This window comes from Naegleria gruberi (assembly GCF_000004985.1).
Source record: "Naegleria gruberi genomic scaffold NAEGRscaffold_21, whole genome shotgun sequence".
NCBI lineage: Eukaryota > Heterolobosea > Eutetramitea > Acrasida > Naegleriidae > Naegleria > Naegleria gruberi.
Genome location: NW_003163306.1, coordinates 90,651 through 108,371, shown reverse-complemented (window position 1 = coordinate 108,371; position 17,721 = coordinate 90,651). Strand labels below are relative to the sequence as shown.

At 34.4% G+C, this 17,721-nt stretch overlaps 6 protein-coding genes and 1 non-coding gene across 7 annotated transcripts; 5 read left to right on the top strand and 2 right to left on the bottom strand.

Annotated features, from left to right (window-relative positions):
- Nucleotides 1–112: 112 nt before the first annotated feature.
- NAEGRDRAFT_33242 (uncharacterized protein) lies at nucleotides 113–1,711 on the top strand (the record flags this gene model as incomplete). The annotated part of the gene is made up of 3 exons (XM_002677737.1): nucleotides 113–474; nucleotides 596–685; nucleotides 988–1,711. The coding sequence occupies 3 exons, from the start codon at nucleotides 113–115 to the stop codon at nucleotides 1,709–1,711; spliced, it is 1,176 nt and encodes a 391-aa protein (XP_002677783.1).
- Nucleotides 1,712–5,066: 3,355 nt separating this feature from the next.
- On the bottom strand, nucleotides 5,067–8,069 carry NAEGRDRAFT_48707 (uncharacterized protein; the record flags this gene model as incomplete). The annotated part of the gene is made up of 1 exon (XM_002677631.1): nucleotides 5,067–8,069. One exon carries the CDS (start codon nucleotides 8,067–8,069, stop codon nucleotides 5,067–5,069), a length of 3,003 nt encoding a protein of 1,000 aa, XP_002677677.1.
- A 530-nt stretch (nucleotides 8,070–8,599) lies between these two features.
- On the top strand, nucleotides 8,600–11,773 carry NAEGRDRAFT_66992 (uncharacterized protein; the record flags this gene model as incomplete). The annotated part of the gene is made up of 2 exons (XM_002677736.1): nucleotides 8,600–10,297; nucleotides 10,385–11,773. 2 exons carry the CDS (start codon nucleotides 8,600–8,602, stop codon nucleotides 11,771–11,773), a joined length of 3,087 nt encoding a protein of 1,028 aa, XP_002677782.1.
- A 364-nt stretch (nucleotides 11,774–12,137) lies between these two features.
- Nucleotides 12,138–13,366, top strand: NAEGRDRAFT_79551 (LSM11_C domain-containing protein; the record flags this gene model as incomplete). Its single annotated transcript, XM_002677735.1, has 2 exons — nucleotides 12,138–12,728; nucleotides 12,797–13,366. 2 exons carry the CDS (start codon nucleotides 12,138–12,140, stop codon nucleotides 13,040–13,042), a joined length of 837 nt encoding a protein of 278 aa, XP_002677781.1. The 3' UTR covers nucleotides 13,043–13,366.
- NAEGRDRAFT_t287 lies at nucleotides 13,129–13,200 on the top strand. The gene has a single exon. It is a non-coding gene; the product is annotated as a tRNA-Gly (tRNA).
- A 602-nt stretch (nucleotides 13,367–13,968) lies between the features above and the next one.
- On the top strand, nucleotides 13,969–16,173 carry NAEGRDRAFT_66990 (uncharacterized protein; the record flags this gene model as incomplete). The annotated part of the gene is made up of 1 exon (XM_002677734.1): nucleotides 13,969–16,173. One exon carries the CDS (start codon nucleotides 13,969–13,971, stop codon nucleotides 16,171–16,173), a length of 2,205 nt encoding a protein of 734 aa, XP_002677780.1.
- A 270-nt stretch (nucleotides 16,174–16,443) lies between these two features.
- NAEGRDRAFT_48704 (uncharacterized protein) lies at nucleotides 16,444–17,493 on the bottom strand (the record flags this gene model as incomplete). Its single annotated transcript, XM_002677630.1, has 1 exon — nucleotides 16,444–17,493. One exon carries the CDS (start codon nucleotides 17,491–17,493, stop codon nucleotides 16,444–16,446), a length of 1,050 nt encoding a protein of 349 aa, XP_002677676.1.
- Between the last annotated feature and the right edge of the window lie 228 nt (nucleotides 17,494–17,721).

Sequence of the window (17,721 nt, the reverse complement as noted above, 5' to 3'; positions counted from 1 at the left end):
AAGTAAGACAGCACAAATACTTCTCACTAACTGCTGATAGATTGGTTATCATCATTCACAACTCACTTCATATTCAAACAGCTTACATTTCAAATACTAATAAGAAATTTCAATGAGAGCCTCATCAACCTCATCAACACCTTCAACGCCTGCCATAGAAAAGGTTCCATCGCAGGATGCTTACTCAACCATTGAACCAGACCTTCTCAATAGAAATGATTTTGTCTGGACAAACAAGGAAGAACCTCATCTTAGAAGAAAGTATGAAATGCTAAAGAAGTATCCACAAATTGAAAAACTGTTCGGCTATGATCCAGAAACAAAGTGGCAATGCATCTTTTTCGTCCTTCTCCACTTTTTAATTTGCTACTTGGTTAAGGATAGAAGTTGGTGGTTGCTGATTCCGACTGCTTGGCTTATTGGTGGTGCCTTTGTTCAATCAATGACAGTTGCTATTCATGAAATTACACATGGGTAAGTTTATTGGATAATTGGTTTGTTTTAATCGTGTGATGATGGTCATTTTCATGAATATGCATACTACTACTCTGCAATGATGATGATGATTTTCCAACGACTCATTTCTACTAATTAGGATGTGTTTTGAAAAGTTAGAACACAATTATTACTTTGCAATCTTTTGCAATTTATCAATGGGCATTCCTTCTGCAATGACCTTCAAGAGGTAAGTTATTCATTCTCAATTCAATTTGATTATTAATTATCTTTTCAATTGCTTTATACTTTTGACTTGCAAAAATCTGTGATTGGCGGTGATGAAAAACAACACCTGCGCTTAAATACCGGTTCATTTGTCCAAACGCTTATTACGAAAATTGCGGACAACAACTAATCAATTACGCTTATTGATTTCATTTGCACTTGAAAACATATTAACGATTTAATCCGCACTTTCGTTATTATTGGCGGCTTTCTCTGTTTTTGAAATCATCATCAAAATACAATGTGATGATTCATTTCGAATAGATATCATAGTGAACATCATTTGTATTTGGGTGTGCCTGGTTTGGATGCTGATATCACAACCAAGTATGAAGGCAGATATGTGAGAGGTCCAATCATGAAAATTCTTCACATTATCTTTTTGGGTTTGATTTATGGTATCAAACCATTACTTGTCTCTCCAAAGGTTCCAAACAAGTGGGAAATTTTGAATATTGTTGTAACTTTGACTTTTGATTCAGTTCTGGTCATGATGTGGGGTTATAGAGCTCTTGTTTATTGTTTGATTGCTACTCTCTTTGGTTTGGGTCTTCATCCATTGTCTGGTCACTTTATTTCTGAACATTGGTTGACTAAGACTGGACAAGAAACATACTCATACTATGGACCTGCTAACTGGTTCATGTTCAATGTTGGTTATCATAATGAACATCACGATTTCCCAAGAATTCCATGTACCAAATTGCCACTCTTGAGACACATTGCTCCTGAATATTATGGTTTCGAGGATGTTATTGGTATGAAGAGAGAGGGTGACAACTCAAATGATAAGTACTCATCAGAAGTACAGGAAATGTATCACTTGGACTCTTGGTCTGGAGTTTTATGGAACTATATTACTACAGATGGATATAATCCATTTGTTAGAAAGGTCAGAACTGTGGAAGATCACAAGAAGGCAAGAAAGGATTGGTATTCTCGCGGTTATACTGAACATGCATGTTCTAACGAAGAAAACCAAAGTTAAAATTCTCTTCTCTGTATTATATAAACACCAATTATTTATTCTAAATGTAATTTGTATTTTAGATTAATTGTTCCTCAAAAATTACAGAGCTAGTGAATTAATAATATTTATTTTACCACTCATCATCACCATAGCTATCGTGATGATCGTAGTGATTGTCATCAAAGTTATCATCATTGAAATTGTGTTCCTCGCTTCTATCATCGTCATCAAAGTTAATTGGTTCGTGTTGATCTTCTTGCATTTCAAATGAATCACCAGTTCCATAATAATCATGCTCGTCATGGTCAACCATTCCTCCAAACTCATCATATGTTGCACCACCATGGTGGTCTTCTTCAAATGACGGTTCTTCTTGATAGGACTCTTCCAAAACAGTTACAGGTTGGTGTTGCTCTTCTTCATAATTCGTTGATTCTTCTGGTTGTGCTTGAAGTTCTTGTTCTTGTCTTAATTGCTCTCGATCTGATATTATTCTCTGCCTTCTTCTTCTTCCCAAGAACCTTCTGGCACATCTCTGAATCTTTGTTGCTGCCGCATCGTAAATTGACTCTTCTTGATCTTCTGTCTCATCCTCAAAACTGTAATTTCCTCCAATGTCATCGTCTTGTTGTTGTTCCTCTTCTTCTTCAACCTCTTGTACATTGTTTGGAGTATCATTTGATGGTTCCACTTGCGGGACTGATGAATGTTGTTCAGGTTGTTGTAGTCCTTCCTCTTCCTCAATTGGTTCTGGAGGGCAATAGTTAATTTCTGGTGATTCAACGAGATCAACAGGATCAATAACATCTTCATAGGCTGGTTGTTCGTGAGCACTGCTATGCACAGGTTGGATTGGCACTGGTGGAGGAGTGTTCATGGCTGAATTGGCAAGCTTGTTTTGTAAATTTGCCACTTCATCCAACAATTTGAGATTCATTGTTTTCATGTCTTTGAATTTGGTCATGAGGGTATTATTTTGCTCTTCAACACCTTCCATCTTGCTTCTTAGTGTTAGAATTTCTTGATTCTTGGCACTTAACAAATCGGTCTTTTCCTTAAGTGTGGCAGTAAGGAATTGACATTCCTTCTCCTTCTCTGTCACTCTCTGTTCTACAGTCACCACACTCGATCTGAGATGTGAATATGATTCCTGCTGTTTGCCCAGCTCTGTAATAGCATTATCTTTTTCTGCGAGTTTTCTTTCGTAATTTTGTTTTTGTTCTTCGATTGCTTTTTTCATGTCATTGTTCTCTTTCCTCAGAGAGTTGTTATCAAATTGAATTCCATCACTAATGCTTTGCAGTTCTGCATTTGCTTTCTTTGTATCTGTCAATTGTTGATCATACTCTGACAACCTTTCATTGAGTTCATGTATCGTTCTGGACATGTCATCAATTTGATGTTCTTGCGCTGATAACCTAGATGAAGCACCATTATTGTCTCTCACATATCTCAACTCTTCAGAAATGGACTCGTTTTGTTCCTTATAATAATCTTGAACTTGTTTCATTTTTACAATTAGTTCTCTTAGTTTCACGTTTTGGCGACTTAATTTTTCATTTTCCTCATCAATCACTTCAAGTTCCTGCTTTTCCAATTCCAAATCTTCCACAACCTTTTGAAGTCTTCTTGATTCAGTATAGTATGCCTTTAATTCAGTTTCCAATTCTCTCACTCTGGTGTATCTACTGTCCAATTTAATTCTTTGGAACTCATTTTCCTTTTCACTTAGGTTCTTTTCAAGTTCTCTTATTCTTGATTTCAAGCTCTTCACAAGCTATAATTTTCGAGTTAAATTCGAGTCTCTAATATTGTACTTACATTGACTTCCTTGAAAAGATTCTCATATCTTGTTCCCTTAGTTTCGACAAGGGCATGAGCTCTCAGTAGCTCCTCCACTTGCTTTTGTTTTCTAGTACTGTCAGCTTCTGATTTTTGAGCAGCTGTCCTTAGTGATTGATTATCTCTTCTTAGTATAGCGACCTCTTGTCTTAATTCTTGCAAATCCATATACATTCCTTCTGGATCTTTGAAAAAGTTGGTAGGAATTGTTCTCTTTTTCATACTCTTGTTTGCAGTAGATAAATAATTTTGTACAACTTGTTTTTTAGAGAGTGTATTCTTCTCTAAAACACTATTGGTGCTTCTTGAAGAGGCAATTGGAAATTGCTTAGGTGTTGGGATGTGTGAGAGCTTGTATTGAGAGGGATTAACTTTTGACCTAGTAGAGCCTGCACTTGAAGGACGCGTAGAGGCAGATGAAGGTCTCCCAGCACTTCTTGGGCGATTTGTAAAGTAATCTGTTGATGTGTTGTTGACATCATTGTGGTGATGATTCATCACCTCAAATAATTCATCCGATGATTCCTTTCTCTTGAGAGATCTATCAGAGTGAATGGATGGAGGGGCATGTGGTTCATAAGGGTAGGGAACAGATTGAGGTTGATTTGTGGAAGGGGTGTGGGCAGAAGTTGGGTAAGGAAGAGGATTATAAGTAAATGGCTTGTAAGTAGAACGATCACTCCTAGCCGATGTTGCTTCATAAGAATTGTTAATATTCTCCTTGTTAGTAACATTGCTATTTCTTAGATCGATATTGGTTTGATAATTAGTTGGTGTTGTTGATGCTGGTGTTGCTCCATTGACTGGTGGCAATTTGGTGTGAGAACTCGTAAATAACGAACCATTCATTGTTGAAGATGAGGCATTAAACGATGTTGAACTCTGATTAGGGATACTATTATAACTAGCACTTGGAGAGTAGACACTTCTTGCATTATTTTGTGATGATGATGAAGGGGATTGCTTTGAATGACTAGTATCCTCAAATGAAGTATCATCATATGGATTTCCAAAACCTCCTTCCTCTTCTTCTTCTTCGTCGGCTTCCTCCTCTTCCACGTCTCCAATTCTATCTTCCTCCTCTTCTTGGTAGGTTTGGTTGTAGCGCCCAAAAGACATTTTTTTAAATTGTTTTAAAAATGAATGGAAATGTAAATTATTGGCGCCAAACTTTTCCCGCCAACCTACATGAACGTATCTGCTTATTGTTTGTTATTTAATAGTCACAAAGAAAATCAAAAAATTACGACAATTCTGATCCGAGGATAATGAGGAAGAAGAAAAAAATTGTCTGACATTGAAGACTCAAACCGATATTTACAATTATCAAAGTTGCTATTGGTGATTTTTTTGGAAAGTGGGAGTCAGAGAAAAGTATTTATGAATATTCTCATTTTGGAAAGCCAAGATTTGCATCAGTTTGATTTTGTTTATTTCTGATAGTCTACAACCAAGATTTTACTCAATTAGATAATAATAATAATTGTTTAATAATTACATTACACTAGTGGTATGGTATCTTTGCATTATATTAGGAATTTTTGCTCGTCTTGTTTTTTAGATTTCTAATAGTTTGAATGAATAAAGTAACCTTACTCTTAATCAAACTAGTCCAAATGCTAACATAAGAACCAGGTACAGATTGCCACAACACAACAGCTGCCAAAATATGGAAAAAGAAAGCAAACGAAACCATGAACATCATATTCACATCAATCATTTCCATAATGTAACCTTTCGACTCAACACTCTTGCCGTAGGATGAATAATTTTTCAACTCATTCAAGTATAATATCTCATTTGCATATCTCAAAAAGGAAAAGTGTGGAAGCCAGGAATAAGGAAAATAGAAACTACTTATTTCAGGAATAGTTGGAGTTACACCGGAGAATAAATACACAACGAACACAACTAAGCCAGAAGCGATCTGAGAGATCTCAGTCCTCATCGCTATGGAAATGATATATCCAATCGGATAAGTTGTGGCAGTTATCAGAAAGTTCAGTTTAAAATAGTCAACCAGCGATCCTTTTGGACTAGCCAAATAATAACTAGAAATTGTGAAAAAGAATGAAGCCAAACTAATTGGAATAAATGCCATCACATCCTTCACCAAAAAGTAAACCAATGAATTGAGTCCACTTTGAGATTCTCTACGAAACACAACCTTATCCCTTCCAAAAATACTCAAAGAGCTCAGTATTGAAGATAAACTAATCGAAAGAACCAAAATACTAATAAATGCAGAAATATCATCCTCTTGTGCCTGGGAACATGTCGAGTAGAGATAAGTTGGGCATTTCTTTGCAATTTCTTCAGTACTCTGACCATTATAATTTAAACTTCCAACAAAAATGGCGCCAATGAAAATTCCACTAATTGTGTTAATGAGGAGATCAGTGGCAAATGATGAGAATTCATGGAAGATTTGGAGTACTCCTCTGAATAAGAATGCCAATCCTTGAATGTAGAATGGCACATTTGGAACAGGAATGAAATTTGACATTTCATTTTGATATCCACCCTTATCAAGTTTAAACTTACTGAGGGAGGGTTGAATCCTAATCAGTTCCTGTTGCTGTTCTGCTGTCATTATATCCATGGCAGCAATCACACAATCTCCAGGATTATTATACTCCTCACTCTCCTTTCCCTCACTTTCGTCTTGCTTTTCAAAATTATCTGAAATTTGCAAAATATCCTTCGCACATTTACTTGCAATCTGCTTGGCATCTCCATGAGCAATCATCTCACCATTCCTAAACAATATCAAATCATCAAACATTTCATAAATCTCAGCAGATGGCTGATGAATCACGCAAATAACATTCAACCCTTCATTCTTTGTTTTCTGGGCCAGAATTTTACACAACAAAAGAGCTTGCTTACTGTCCAGGCCACTTGTTGGTTCGTCGAGGAGGAGGACCTGACATTCGTTGATTATTTCAATGCCTACATTGAGACGTTTCTTTTCTCCACCACTGAGGACTTTCTTGTTGACATCACCAATGGTACTGAAGAGTTTGTGGCGAATGTTTAACATTTCGGCAGTTTCTTTGACCTTTCGAAACAGGGGAAAGAATAATGATGTCATGGATCGGTAGATGGAACTGAACATAAGAGTTTCCCAGATTTGTAAACTTGAGATCATAATGTCATCTTGAGGGACAAAACCAATGGCCTTCTTTAAACTTTCTGTAAGAATTCGTCCATTTAGTTTAATTTCTCCTTCTTGAACTCCATAGTGAGCTCTCTTACTCAGCACAGTTAAGAAACTTGATTTACCACTCCCTGTTGAACCCATCACGGCTGTCAACTTTCCTGATTCAATTCTTCCTGAAATATTATTCAAAATTCGTTTTCCCTCAAAACTGTGAAAACTCAAATTCTTAAATTCTATTGTAACATCTTTCTTTGATGAAATTTCACTTTCTGATTCTTTCTTACACGAGAAAAATGTAAAAGGAGATGTCCACTCACTAATGAAAAGTTGCTTATTGGTTGGATCGTAAGAAATCATTGACAAGTAAATTTGATTCGAAACTATCAAACACACTAAAATTTCCAAAATTAAAATCCACACAAAAACTAAAAAGTTTGAAGCATTTGAATAGTTTTCATCCTCAACAATCAAGTGGAATATTGCTTCATAAGCAGATGATGAATTCTCCACCTGAATTAACAAATGAAATGTTTGTTGTGAGCTTGAATCTGAATTTCCATTCCACAATTTCCATGAATTCAAAATAACACCCTGTTTCGTCTTGTTAATCTCCTTTACATCAGAAGAGTAGTAATTAATAGAGTTGGATGTATCAAACTCATCATATAAGCTTTGATTCTTGAAGAGGAGAATGCGGAGTGTTGAATTGGCAGAGTACAACCCATAGAGAGCTTTGGATTGTTGAGATGAAGTCAATTGGATAAGAGTTTCAGTGTATGTCTTGGTGGATCCGTAAGATTCAGTCATGGTTCTTGTGTTTGTCCATTCAGGATGTGAATTGTCTAAATTAAATGTTTGAATATTTTGTGTTAAATAGTCAACTTGGTAAATTGAAATTGCTGTTACAATACAGATGCAAATTAAGGAGAGAATTAATAAAATTGTGATTAGAATGATAAGAGGAGTGTAGAGAGACCAAAAATTAGGTGAACTAACTGGTGTAGTATTGATGGTCTTGAGATTTTTCATTGAAGAATTCATCACAGAGGAAGACGAAAGGTTTCTACTAATTTCAACCTGAATTGGTTGATTAATTGATGAGGTGGTACTTGGTTTTTCTTCAGTCTTTTTCAAAATATTCAATCCGATAGATCCCAATTGTTCAAAAGTATTAGGTTCTTGCTCTTCTCTTCCCAAACTAATCATTTCACTTTCGAATACAAACGAATTAGCACTAACATTTCTCATATCACCTTTATCACTATTCAAATTACCAACAGTCGCCTTTCTATTCAATTCCTTTCTCTTCTTTTGTTGTTTTGGAAATTGAATCATATTTCTAAAGCCAAAAACTAATGAACTCGTCAACATGACGAAACATAAAATCAAGATTGAAATTGGCACCACACAGAAGGCATTCCACTGAGTGGATAATTCTGTGGAAGAAGGCCAAGACGAAAGAGTGTTTGAGAGTTGTTGTTTGACATTTTTTTGTTGAAAGTTTCTTTGAAAGTTACTTTGTGTTGGGAAAACTTATTCGAAACTTTGATGATGAACTATTTACCGTTCAACGTATGACAAGAAGATTGTGTGATAAGCAGTTGCTTACCAAGAACTCGAATATTCAGTGAAAATTGTTGGCGCCAAAACAGCAAATGTTCCAAACTTGGTAGTACGATCCATTTTTGTGATCCAAGTTCATATTTCAAAAAGCTGAAAATGTTCCGTCACGCAACAAACAAGTTTTTGAATGTGTTCTGATGGAAGATTCTACCACAACGGTATGTAGAAAATTCACTGATTAAAACATTGCATTAGAACTTTCAATGTTGTTTCTTGACTGTTGGGTTAAAAGAATGATATACGAAACTGATGCAATTAGTTTACAAATCAAAAAAAACATGTCCACTCTTGGAACAGCAAGTCAACAACAGGTCTCAGTAGAATATGAAATTTCTATTGAAGAGGTGCAAGATGATGAAAATGGATCGGAGAAACCAATGGAAACTCCAAGAGAATCAAATAAGAAGGTGAAGAGTTCAACAATAACACATGTGAGTGCAAATTCTGATAGTCAGTCGTCATTTGATGAAGCTATTCAACTGGATATTGTATCTGAATATGATGATATTCAATCTACGACTCATCAACCAAATACGAAACCTCACTCAACAAATGCTTCGAAAGAAAGGAAATCCATTTTGAAGAATGGTATCACTTGCATGTTAATTTCACTCTTCATTTTCATTTACATGTTGATATTGAGTGGAACCATCTATTATTCTTACTACAGTATCGGAAGAGTTTCGTCAGAATTCGTCTATTTCAATGAAGAATTTTCGAGTACATGCAACACTGACAATGGTTTCGTTTACAAGCACCCAACTCTCAACTCAACTCTCGTCAAGACATGTTTCTCCCAAAAGATCATTTCCATTAACTCTACAAGTGAAACTTTTGAAAATTTGGACAAGTTGACTTTATTTTACTATTCTCCAACAACATTCAACATTTACTACTTTAAAGAGTTATCTTCCTTTGAGAGCTACAACTCTTCTTATTATTTAGATCCATATTCGGTCAATTATTGGATTACTTCTAATACTAAATATGGTTTTAAACAATTTGCGTTATCTGTTGTTGATAATTCAACAGAAATTGAAGAAAAGGGAAATTATGGTGTGAGAATTTTATTTCAAGTCAACTTTTACTCAGTTGAAACACTTTCGAATAGTTCTAATTATGTAGGATATGATTACTTGACAACAATATCCGAATCCTCATTAGAAGATTATATAGAAAGTAATTCTACAAGTTTCCCATTCACTATCAGTGGTTCCTACTATGTAGAAAGTTCCATGAGTGAAGTTACTTGGCTCATGATTGGTTTCGTCTTGATTTTGATTTTCTGCTTGATTGCCACTTTGTCAATTTCCATGAGAATTCAAAGAGTTTTATATTCTGGTGAAATCTCCACATTTCTTCCATTATTTATTCGAAAGATTACCATTAATTTGTTAAAGAAACCTTCAAAGAAACTAGAAGAATCCGTATCTGAAACCAAAACTTCTCAAACAGGAGCCAAAATCACTTACGAAAAGTTGAATTTCAAAGATTTCTCAGGTAACACTCATCTATACGAAAGCAGTGGCGAATTCCATCCATTCACCTTCACTGCAATTCTAGGAGAATCTGGAAGTGGCAAAACAACTTTCATCAACACTCTGAGTAGAAGAGCACGTGGTAAAATGGGCGGGAAAGTTTATATTGGCAAGAAGCAATTAAAATCCGATTCCCAAAAGAGATTAATTGGATTTGTGCCACAACAGGATATAATGATTCATACTCTGACTCCAAGAGAGACACTCATGTTTAATTCTTTTGTTAGGAATGATTATTTGGATATGGATGGACATAGAAAGGTTGTGGATAAGGTTTTGAGAGATTTGAAGCTTATTAAGGAAGGTTATGATGCTTCGAATACAATTATTGGAAATGAAGAGCATAGAGGAATTTCAGGTGGTGAAAAGAAGAGAGTGAATGTAGGAATTGAATTGGTTACTCAACCAGCAGTTCTTATTTTGGACGAACCTACAACTGTATGTTTTTTTTTGATTTTCCTAATTATATTAATCAATTTTCTATTTTTGGTAAATTCATCAATATCAATCGTTTTATATTCGTAGGGTCTTGATTATTTGACAGCAAACAAAACTTGTAAAATCCTCAAGGAAATTGCAGATGGAGGAAAAACAGTCATTTGTGTTATCCATCAACCTGCCTATGAAACTTTCTGTCTCTTTACAGATGTCATGGTTTTCAAGACTAAACAAGTTGTTTTGAGAGGTAAGCGTGAGGTGATATGTAGGGAAGTTGGAAAGATTCTCAAAATCAAGAGAGGTGCCAATGCAGATGAAATTTTAGATTTTGTTTCTGGAGCTACTCATGAAGAATTGAATCAATTACAATTAAGAATTGATTCAATTGCTGAGGAGTTGTCATCAACCCCTTCCCTTATTCCATCTCAGCAAACTGAAAGGGAAAATAATAAGGAAGGAGGAAAATCTCGTCACTCCAAAGATGTCTCTCCATTTTACAAACAATTCATTGCATTAATGATTAGATCCATTATCCAAATGGCCAGAAGTTGGATGAGTATTATCTTTGATGCTGTTTTGAGTATACTTGCTGGTTTTCTATTGGGATTGTTATTCCTGAATCAGTCTGGTGATTTGTATCAAGGACCTGTAGATAAGAGTATAGTCTATCAATGTCCAACTGATAAGATTGCAATTTGTGCACTTCCTCAAAAGGATTACGTGATAGCCCTAGCAAGTTTATTAATATTTGGATGTAGTTTGACAGCTGCCATGTCTTCATTGAGAGTCTTTGGTAACGAAAAGGCAAATTATATCAGAGAAACTTTGAATGGTATCAATTCTATCATGTACTTTCTGGTCAAGGATCTGTTAGCCAACTTGCAAGTTCTCATTGTTTCCTTCTTCTTTTCCTTGACTTTTTACTTTATCATTTCACCTAGAGCAAGTTTTGGTTTCTATTTTGGAAGCATGTTCTTATTGAGCTATGTTACCTTTCCAATAGCTTACTGTGTTTCAATTACAGTGAGTCCACAACTGAGACAAATTACATGTGCAACCATAATCTTTCTGTCTTACATGTTTTGTGGAGGAACTCCAACATTGACCGATTTGAATGAAATGCCACAACCACTTCCAATGTTTCCACTTCTTTCTCATGCTCGTTATGTCAGAGAATTGCTCTACATTGGTGAAATTATCAACTATGAAGAGGATTACAATATTGTAAAGAGTCTATCTCTATACAGTTACCAAAGTGATCACATTCTCTATCTAGTCCTGGTCGCTCTCAGTTTTGGATTAGTTTTCAGAATATTTGCTTACGGTCTCTTGTGGCAATCTAGTCCAACTTCAACCATGATCATGATCTCCAGCAAATCCAAGTCAATTGTATCCAAAATCTTTTCTCCATTATCCAAAATGAAGGAATATTTCACTAACCAACTCCAAAACAAATTATCTTCCTTCCTTCAATAAATTCACAAATTCAATTTCAAATATCCAATTATCTTCCAGCTCACAAATCTCTTCGGAGAAGAACTGGTAACCTCCAGCACGTTAGCTTAGTGGAAGATTGCCCAACCGTAACTTGGTGCAACATAAAAAAATTCCAACACCACAGCCGTTAGTTAGCGAGAGGATGAACCAAGGATAACTGTTGATTCTCAAGGTGAGAGAGGGAGCAATAATTTTTTTTAAAATAAAACCGTTACAAATATTTGGTGCTGATTTGATGCGAGGTGTTTGAAGGCGTTATCATCATCATTACGAATAACAAGATTGTGTTGGATATTATTTGGAGTATACGCTTTTCGTTAATATTGTATTGAATTTGATGGAAATGAGTGAGAGAAAGAATGTGTTTCTGAGGGAAGATTTTGATCCACTGATAGCACTGTTTGGATCTGTTGATAAGAATAATAATAATAACAGTGTTACTGATGCTGATGATGATGTGATGATCCCACCAATATCTAATATCAAGCCATACAAGACATTTGATGCAATTAATTTAGATCAATTATTGTTGAAGAACAAGCCAAAACAGCAAAAGCAGAAACAACAGATCAACAAGGAAGAGAAGAAGGAATCTTGTGTTGTGGTGGATCGTGATGATCAAATTGTTGCAGCCGGCAGTTCATCTTCATCATCTTTGTCATCATCAGAACAGAAGCAATCGAGTGATGAGTCCATTGTTAAATCTAACCTTCCAGATGTGAAGGATTTGCCAACATTGGCCCATAAGGATACATACAGAGGTTTTCTAGAACACAAGTATGGCCAAGCATCTGTATCCTCTTCCCAACATTCATTCGGTTTGTTATATCAGGCAGTGATGGAGAAGAAGAGAGTTGGTGTCATGGTTAAAACTAGACATGGACACAGCAAGTTAGAAGGAGTATTATCTGGTTTTGATAAGTTTTTCAATATGGTAAGTTATCTTTAAATTATATTTAATTATTAATATTAAATTATTAACACTTGTTATCATCATCACAGATACTATTAGATGTGAAGGAAAATTACAAGGAATTGGAAATTAGATTTAAAAAACAAAAGACATTGGATAGGGAAAGAGGAATAATGATTCCATCCACCACCACCACCACCACTACCACAAAGAAGAAGAATAGTCGTAACAGAAAGAGAAGAGTGAGATGTCTTGTTGAGAAGGAGAGGGAATTTCCCTTGCTATTCGTTAAGGGTTGCCAAGTAATTTCAGTGATGAGCATACCAGGGAAATGATAAAGAGAGAGTGCTCATCTGTTTGTTGATGACCACCCGAATAGCATACTGGATGGGAGGAAATTTTTTTAAAAACAAAATTGAAGACTAGGATAGTGCAGAGGTTAGCATGTCGGGTTCCCATCCCGAAGACATGGGTTCAAATCCCGTTCCTGGTAAAGTCATTTTGCTTAGTATATTGAGAACAATTTTTAAGGATTTCATAATATTAGGATGGACAATTTTGCATTCTCATTATAACAAATTATTTTCAATATTGAAAATCATTAATGGATTGGAAATTCTCTCCATTTTATCATACAGTAAACAACATAATTCTTGTTCATTAATTTTCAAACAAAAACAAAGCAATTCACAAAGAATAAGAGAGTGATAGATATCTGAAAATTAATCTTTGCATTTGTTTAATTGAACTACAGCTAATAAAACAACACTTAAGGGCAGGCTATTAATAAGTTCAAACTCAAAAAAAACAGATTAATATTATTATGGGCACAATCAAATTGGTTGGATCGACGAGATTTTCGTTAAGTGCTGGTAAAGTGAAATACAATACACCTAACGTTGAGTCAAGTAATAAAAAGTCCTATCCGAAACAAGGCAGATGCAAGTTTCGAATGAAATCTTCGACGAATTGTCAATTTAATAATGGATCTTTTAGAATGTTTCCTTTCAGAAATGGGAATGTTGCTGAAACTGTTTCAAATTCCTATCACAAGTTCAATACAGAGAGGGGATATGAAAGAACCGAATATTTTGCTGATTTGAAACAGAACAAAATCCGAAATCAAACAACGAAGAAAATCAAATCTAATCATAAAAAGTGGCACAGAAATCAATGAATTTTATCAGAAAAGAGACGAATTCCAATTTGAATAGTTTACATAAACAATCAACATTAAATTAATAAAATATTATTAAAAAAAATGAAAAGAAGTCAACTGACTGCTGACATTTATGATGACGATACAACGGAACAAGCCTTTAAATATCAAAAAACAAGTCAATTCTACGAAGACTTGTTATTTGTCAATCAATCCATTGCATCACACTGTATTAAAGGTGAAAATAATATTAAAATTATGGAACACTTTCTACACTTGTTAAAATTGAATAATGAACAACAGGTTACAGATCAATTTGCAGAGGGTTGTGTGAATTTAGTGATTGGCTACTTTAATAAGTATTTAAATGGTAAGCCTGAAAAAATTGGATCGAATAATGATGAAATTGATGATTATGAAAAGGTGTGGCATGCTGAAAGGATTGGAAATGGAGGATTTGGAACTGTTTTAAAGGTAACTAAGAGAAATCAAAAAACTAAACAAGTGGAAACTATTAGAGCAATGAAGATTATTCCCAATTCAACAATGGGATTGAGTGAAGCTTTTAATGCTATCAATTTGAAACATCCTAATGTTATTAAAATATTTAACATCATGCTTATTAGAAATATTTGCTGCATTGAAATGGAATATTTACCATTTGGAAGTTTACAATATTTATTAGATAACAAGACAGTTAAATTCAATCATCAACAAATGGTATTAATACTATATCAATGTTGTGAAGTATTGGCCTTAATGAGACAGAATGGAATGGTACATTCTGATATAAAGCCAGCAAATATTCTGATTAAGAAATTAAATGATACCTATTTGGCAGAAGTAGCTATATGTGATTTTGGATTATCTATACATAATGAAACATTGGCCAATCAAATGGGAATTGTATCATTGGGTGGAACAACTAAATACTGTGCACCTGAATTATTGATATTTGAGGATGGTCAAAATAGATTCAAGAATGGTCCGGATTTTAAACCAACATTCCACTCTGATATTTATTCATTGGGAAAAACCTTCCAAAAACTGCTCGATAATAATCAGAACAATGATGTTTCGAATTCAGTATTTGAAAATTTTGACTTGACTCAAATGCTTGATCGATTTACATCGAGTAATCCTCAAGAGAGGGAAGATGGATTCTATTATTTTATATTTAATTATATTTTGTTTAGGAATCGTAAATATGATATTTGGAAAAATGATATAATAGCTGCGGAATTTTGTGAATTAACTTTTCATCTTGATAAAGCGCTCACCATACCAAGTAGTAGCAGGGCTTTTATTATAGAACATGGTCTGTTGGCATTTGCAGATGAATCACTTAGAAAAGATAGACAGGTTGTAATAGAGACAGTTAAACGAAAGGGATTGAAACTTGAATTTGCAGATGAATCATTAAGAAAAGATAAAGAAATAGTAATGGAAGCTGTTAAGCAAAATGGATGGGCGCTTCAATATGTAGACGAATCACTAAGAAAAGATAGAGAAATTGTATTTGAAGCAATTAAAATCCATGGACAAGCATTTAAATTTGCAGACGAATCATTAAGAAAAGATAGAGACTTTATTCTAAAAGTAGCACAAAATGATCATGCATTTGAATTTGCAGATGAATCCCTCAGAAAAGACAGAAAACTTGTAATGGAATTAATTAAGATTCAATGGCAAATACTTAAACATGCAGATATATCATTAAGAAAAGACAGAGAAGTGATTTTGGAGGCAGTTCAACAAAATGGATGGGCACTCGAGTTTGCAGATACACTACTGAAAAAAGATAGAGGAATTGTAATGGCAGCGATTAAATCACATGGTTTGGCTCTTGAATTTGCTGATGAATCATTGAAACAAGACAAAGAATTTGTTTTAGAGGCAGTTGTAATACAGGGACGAGCACTTGAATTTGCCGATGAATCATTTAGAAATGATAGAGAAATTGTACTGCGAGCAGTTCAACATGATGTATGGGCATTTGAATTTGCAGGTGAAGCACTGAGGAAAGATAGAGAGCTTGTAATGATAGCAATTAACATGCATGGTCGAGCACTTAAATATGCAGATAATGAATTGAAAAAAGATAGACAAGTTGTAATGGAAGCAGTTCAGCAACATGGATGGGCACTTGAATTTGCAGATGAATCATTAAGAAAAGACAGAGAAGTTGTTATGGAGGCAGTTAAAACATATGGACTACAAGCACTTGAATATGCCGATGAATCATTAAGAAACGACGTAGAGTTTATGAAGGAAGCAGAAATAATTTCATTAAACAGTCGAAAGTAATAAAGACCATTAAAAACCAAATAAAAGAACCACAACATGGTTTAAAATATAAAAAGACTACAGCACCACAGGTTCCCAAGTTGTCTCCAACCTCAGTACTGATGTGGCTCGACGATGCTTAACTTCTCAAATCGGACGGGATGAGGTGCATTCATCGTGATATGGCCGTAGCCATTCATAACCTTAATCCAAGGAATATAACATAATTTGTCAAACAAAATCAGACCTACGGTACTTGTTTACTAAAACGAAACAACACTATCTCTTGGTTTACATAGAAATCGTAAATGAAATATCTGAAAAAGCGATCATGATTTGAGATGATTCGAATGGTGGAGTATAAAATTTGATAATTGGTGTAATAAACTGTTTGAAATGGTTACCTGTTGCACTAGCAAGTACTCTCTCCATTTCATTTAACAAATTAGCCCGAGCAATATGAAATTGGAATGGTTTTTGATAGTTGGTAAAGTGGAGAAACTTTTCTTCGCATTCTGCAATTATTGAGCTAATGATTTTCAGAGTTTTGGCAAATGATGGAATTGAACGAAACTCATTTCTTGTTGAATGAAGTATTCGTCTAGGATATTCAACACCTTTTGATAGTACCATTTCTAATAAATCTGGTTTTGTAAATACAAATTCAAATCTCTTATCAGGAAACTGTACAACATTTTCAATCAGACTTTCTATGGTCCTATCCAATTCATTCGAATATCTAATATGATTTCTAATGTCTGTATTATCTAAAAATCCAGTCAATGAAACATAAATTAAAACAGTTTCGAATATTTTCAAAGCTTTCAAATTTGTAATAGCTTGAGGTAGTTTAAAAATGTTAGTCGAAACCAGTACTAATCCGACATTCTGCTCGTTAACAACTCTAAAGGGAAAATTACACGTCTCGAATATGTAAAAGGTCTTGAGAATTATTTTACATTTTTCAAGAATGTCAAAATCTGATTTGGTCAACCGTTTGAAAATTTGTTTATCCATAAGTGGACTCAAATGTTTATCCTTTCCAATGGATTTTCCAACCACTTCCACCAAAGAATCAATAGAAACATCATATAATTCCAATTTCTTTCTAAATTTTTCATCCAATCTCTGTAAATAAACTTTTCTTTCTTTCTTCCAGTTTCGTTTCATTTTACAAAATTTCGGAATTAAATACATTGGTAATTGCATAGATTCATCCGTTACTACTTTCAATTCCCACAATAACATGTCCATAATTTGATAAATCCTTATCGCAATATTAAAATCCTTTCTAATATTTAAAATTGTTTGTGTTTTTCCGCTTGAACTTCCGCCAACCATCATGAGAAACGAATCTATTCGAATTGTTTCTTGATCATTGTCGCCACCATGTTCGTCAATATCCTGTGTTGCTTGCTTGTTTCCCATTTTTTTTTATTGTAAAATTATGGAAAATCTAAAAAGGAAAAATTAATTTCACCTCTGAAGTTCAAAGAACTCTGCAAGAACTTTAAAAAATTCTCAATTTTACAAGATTTTCAAATATTGTAAAAATAATTGTCAAAAAAA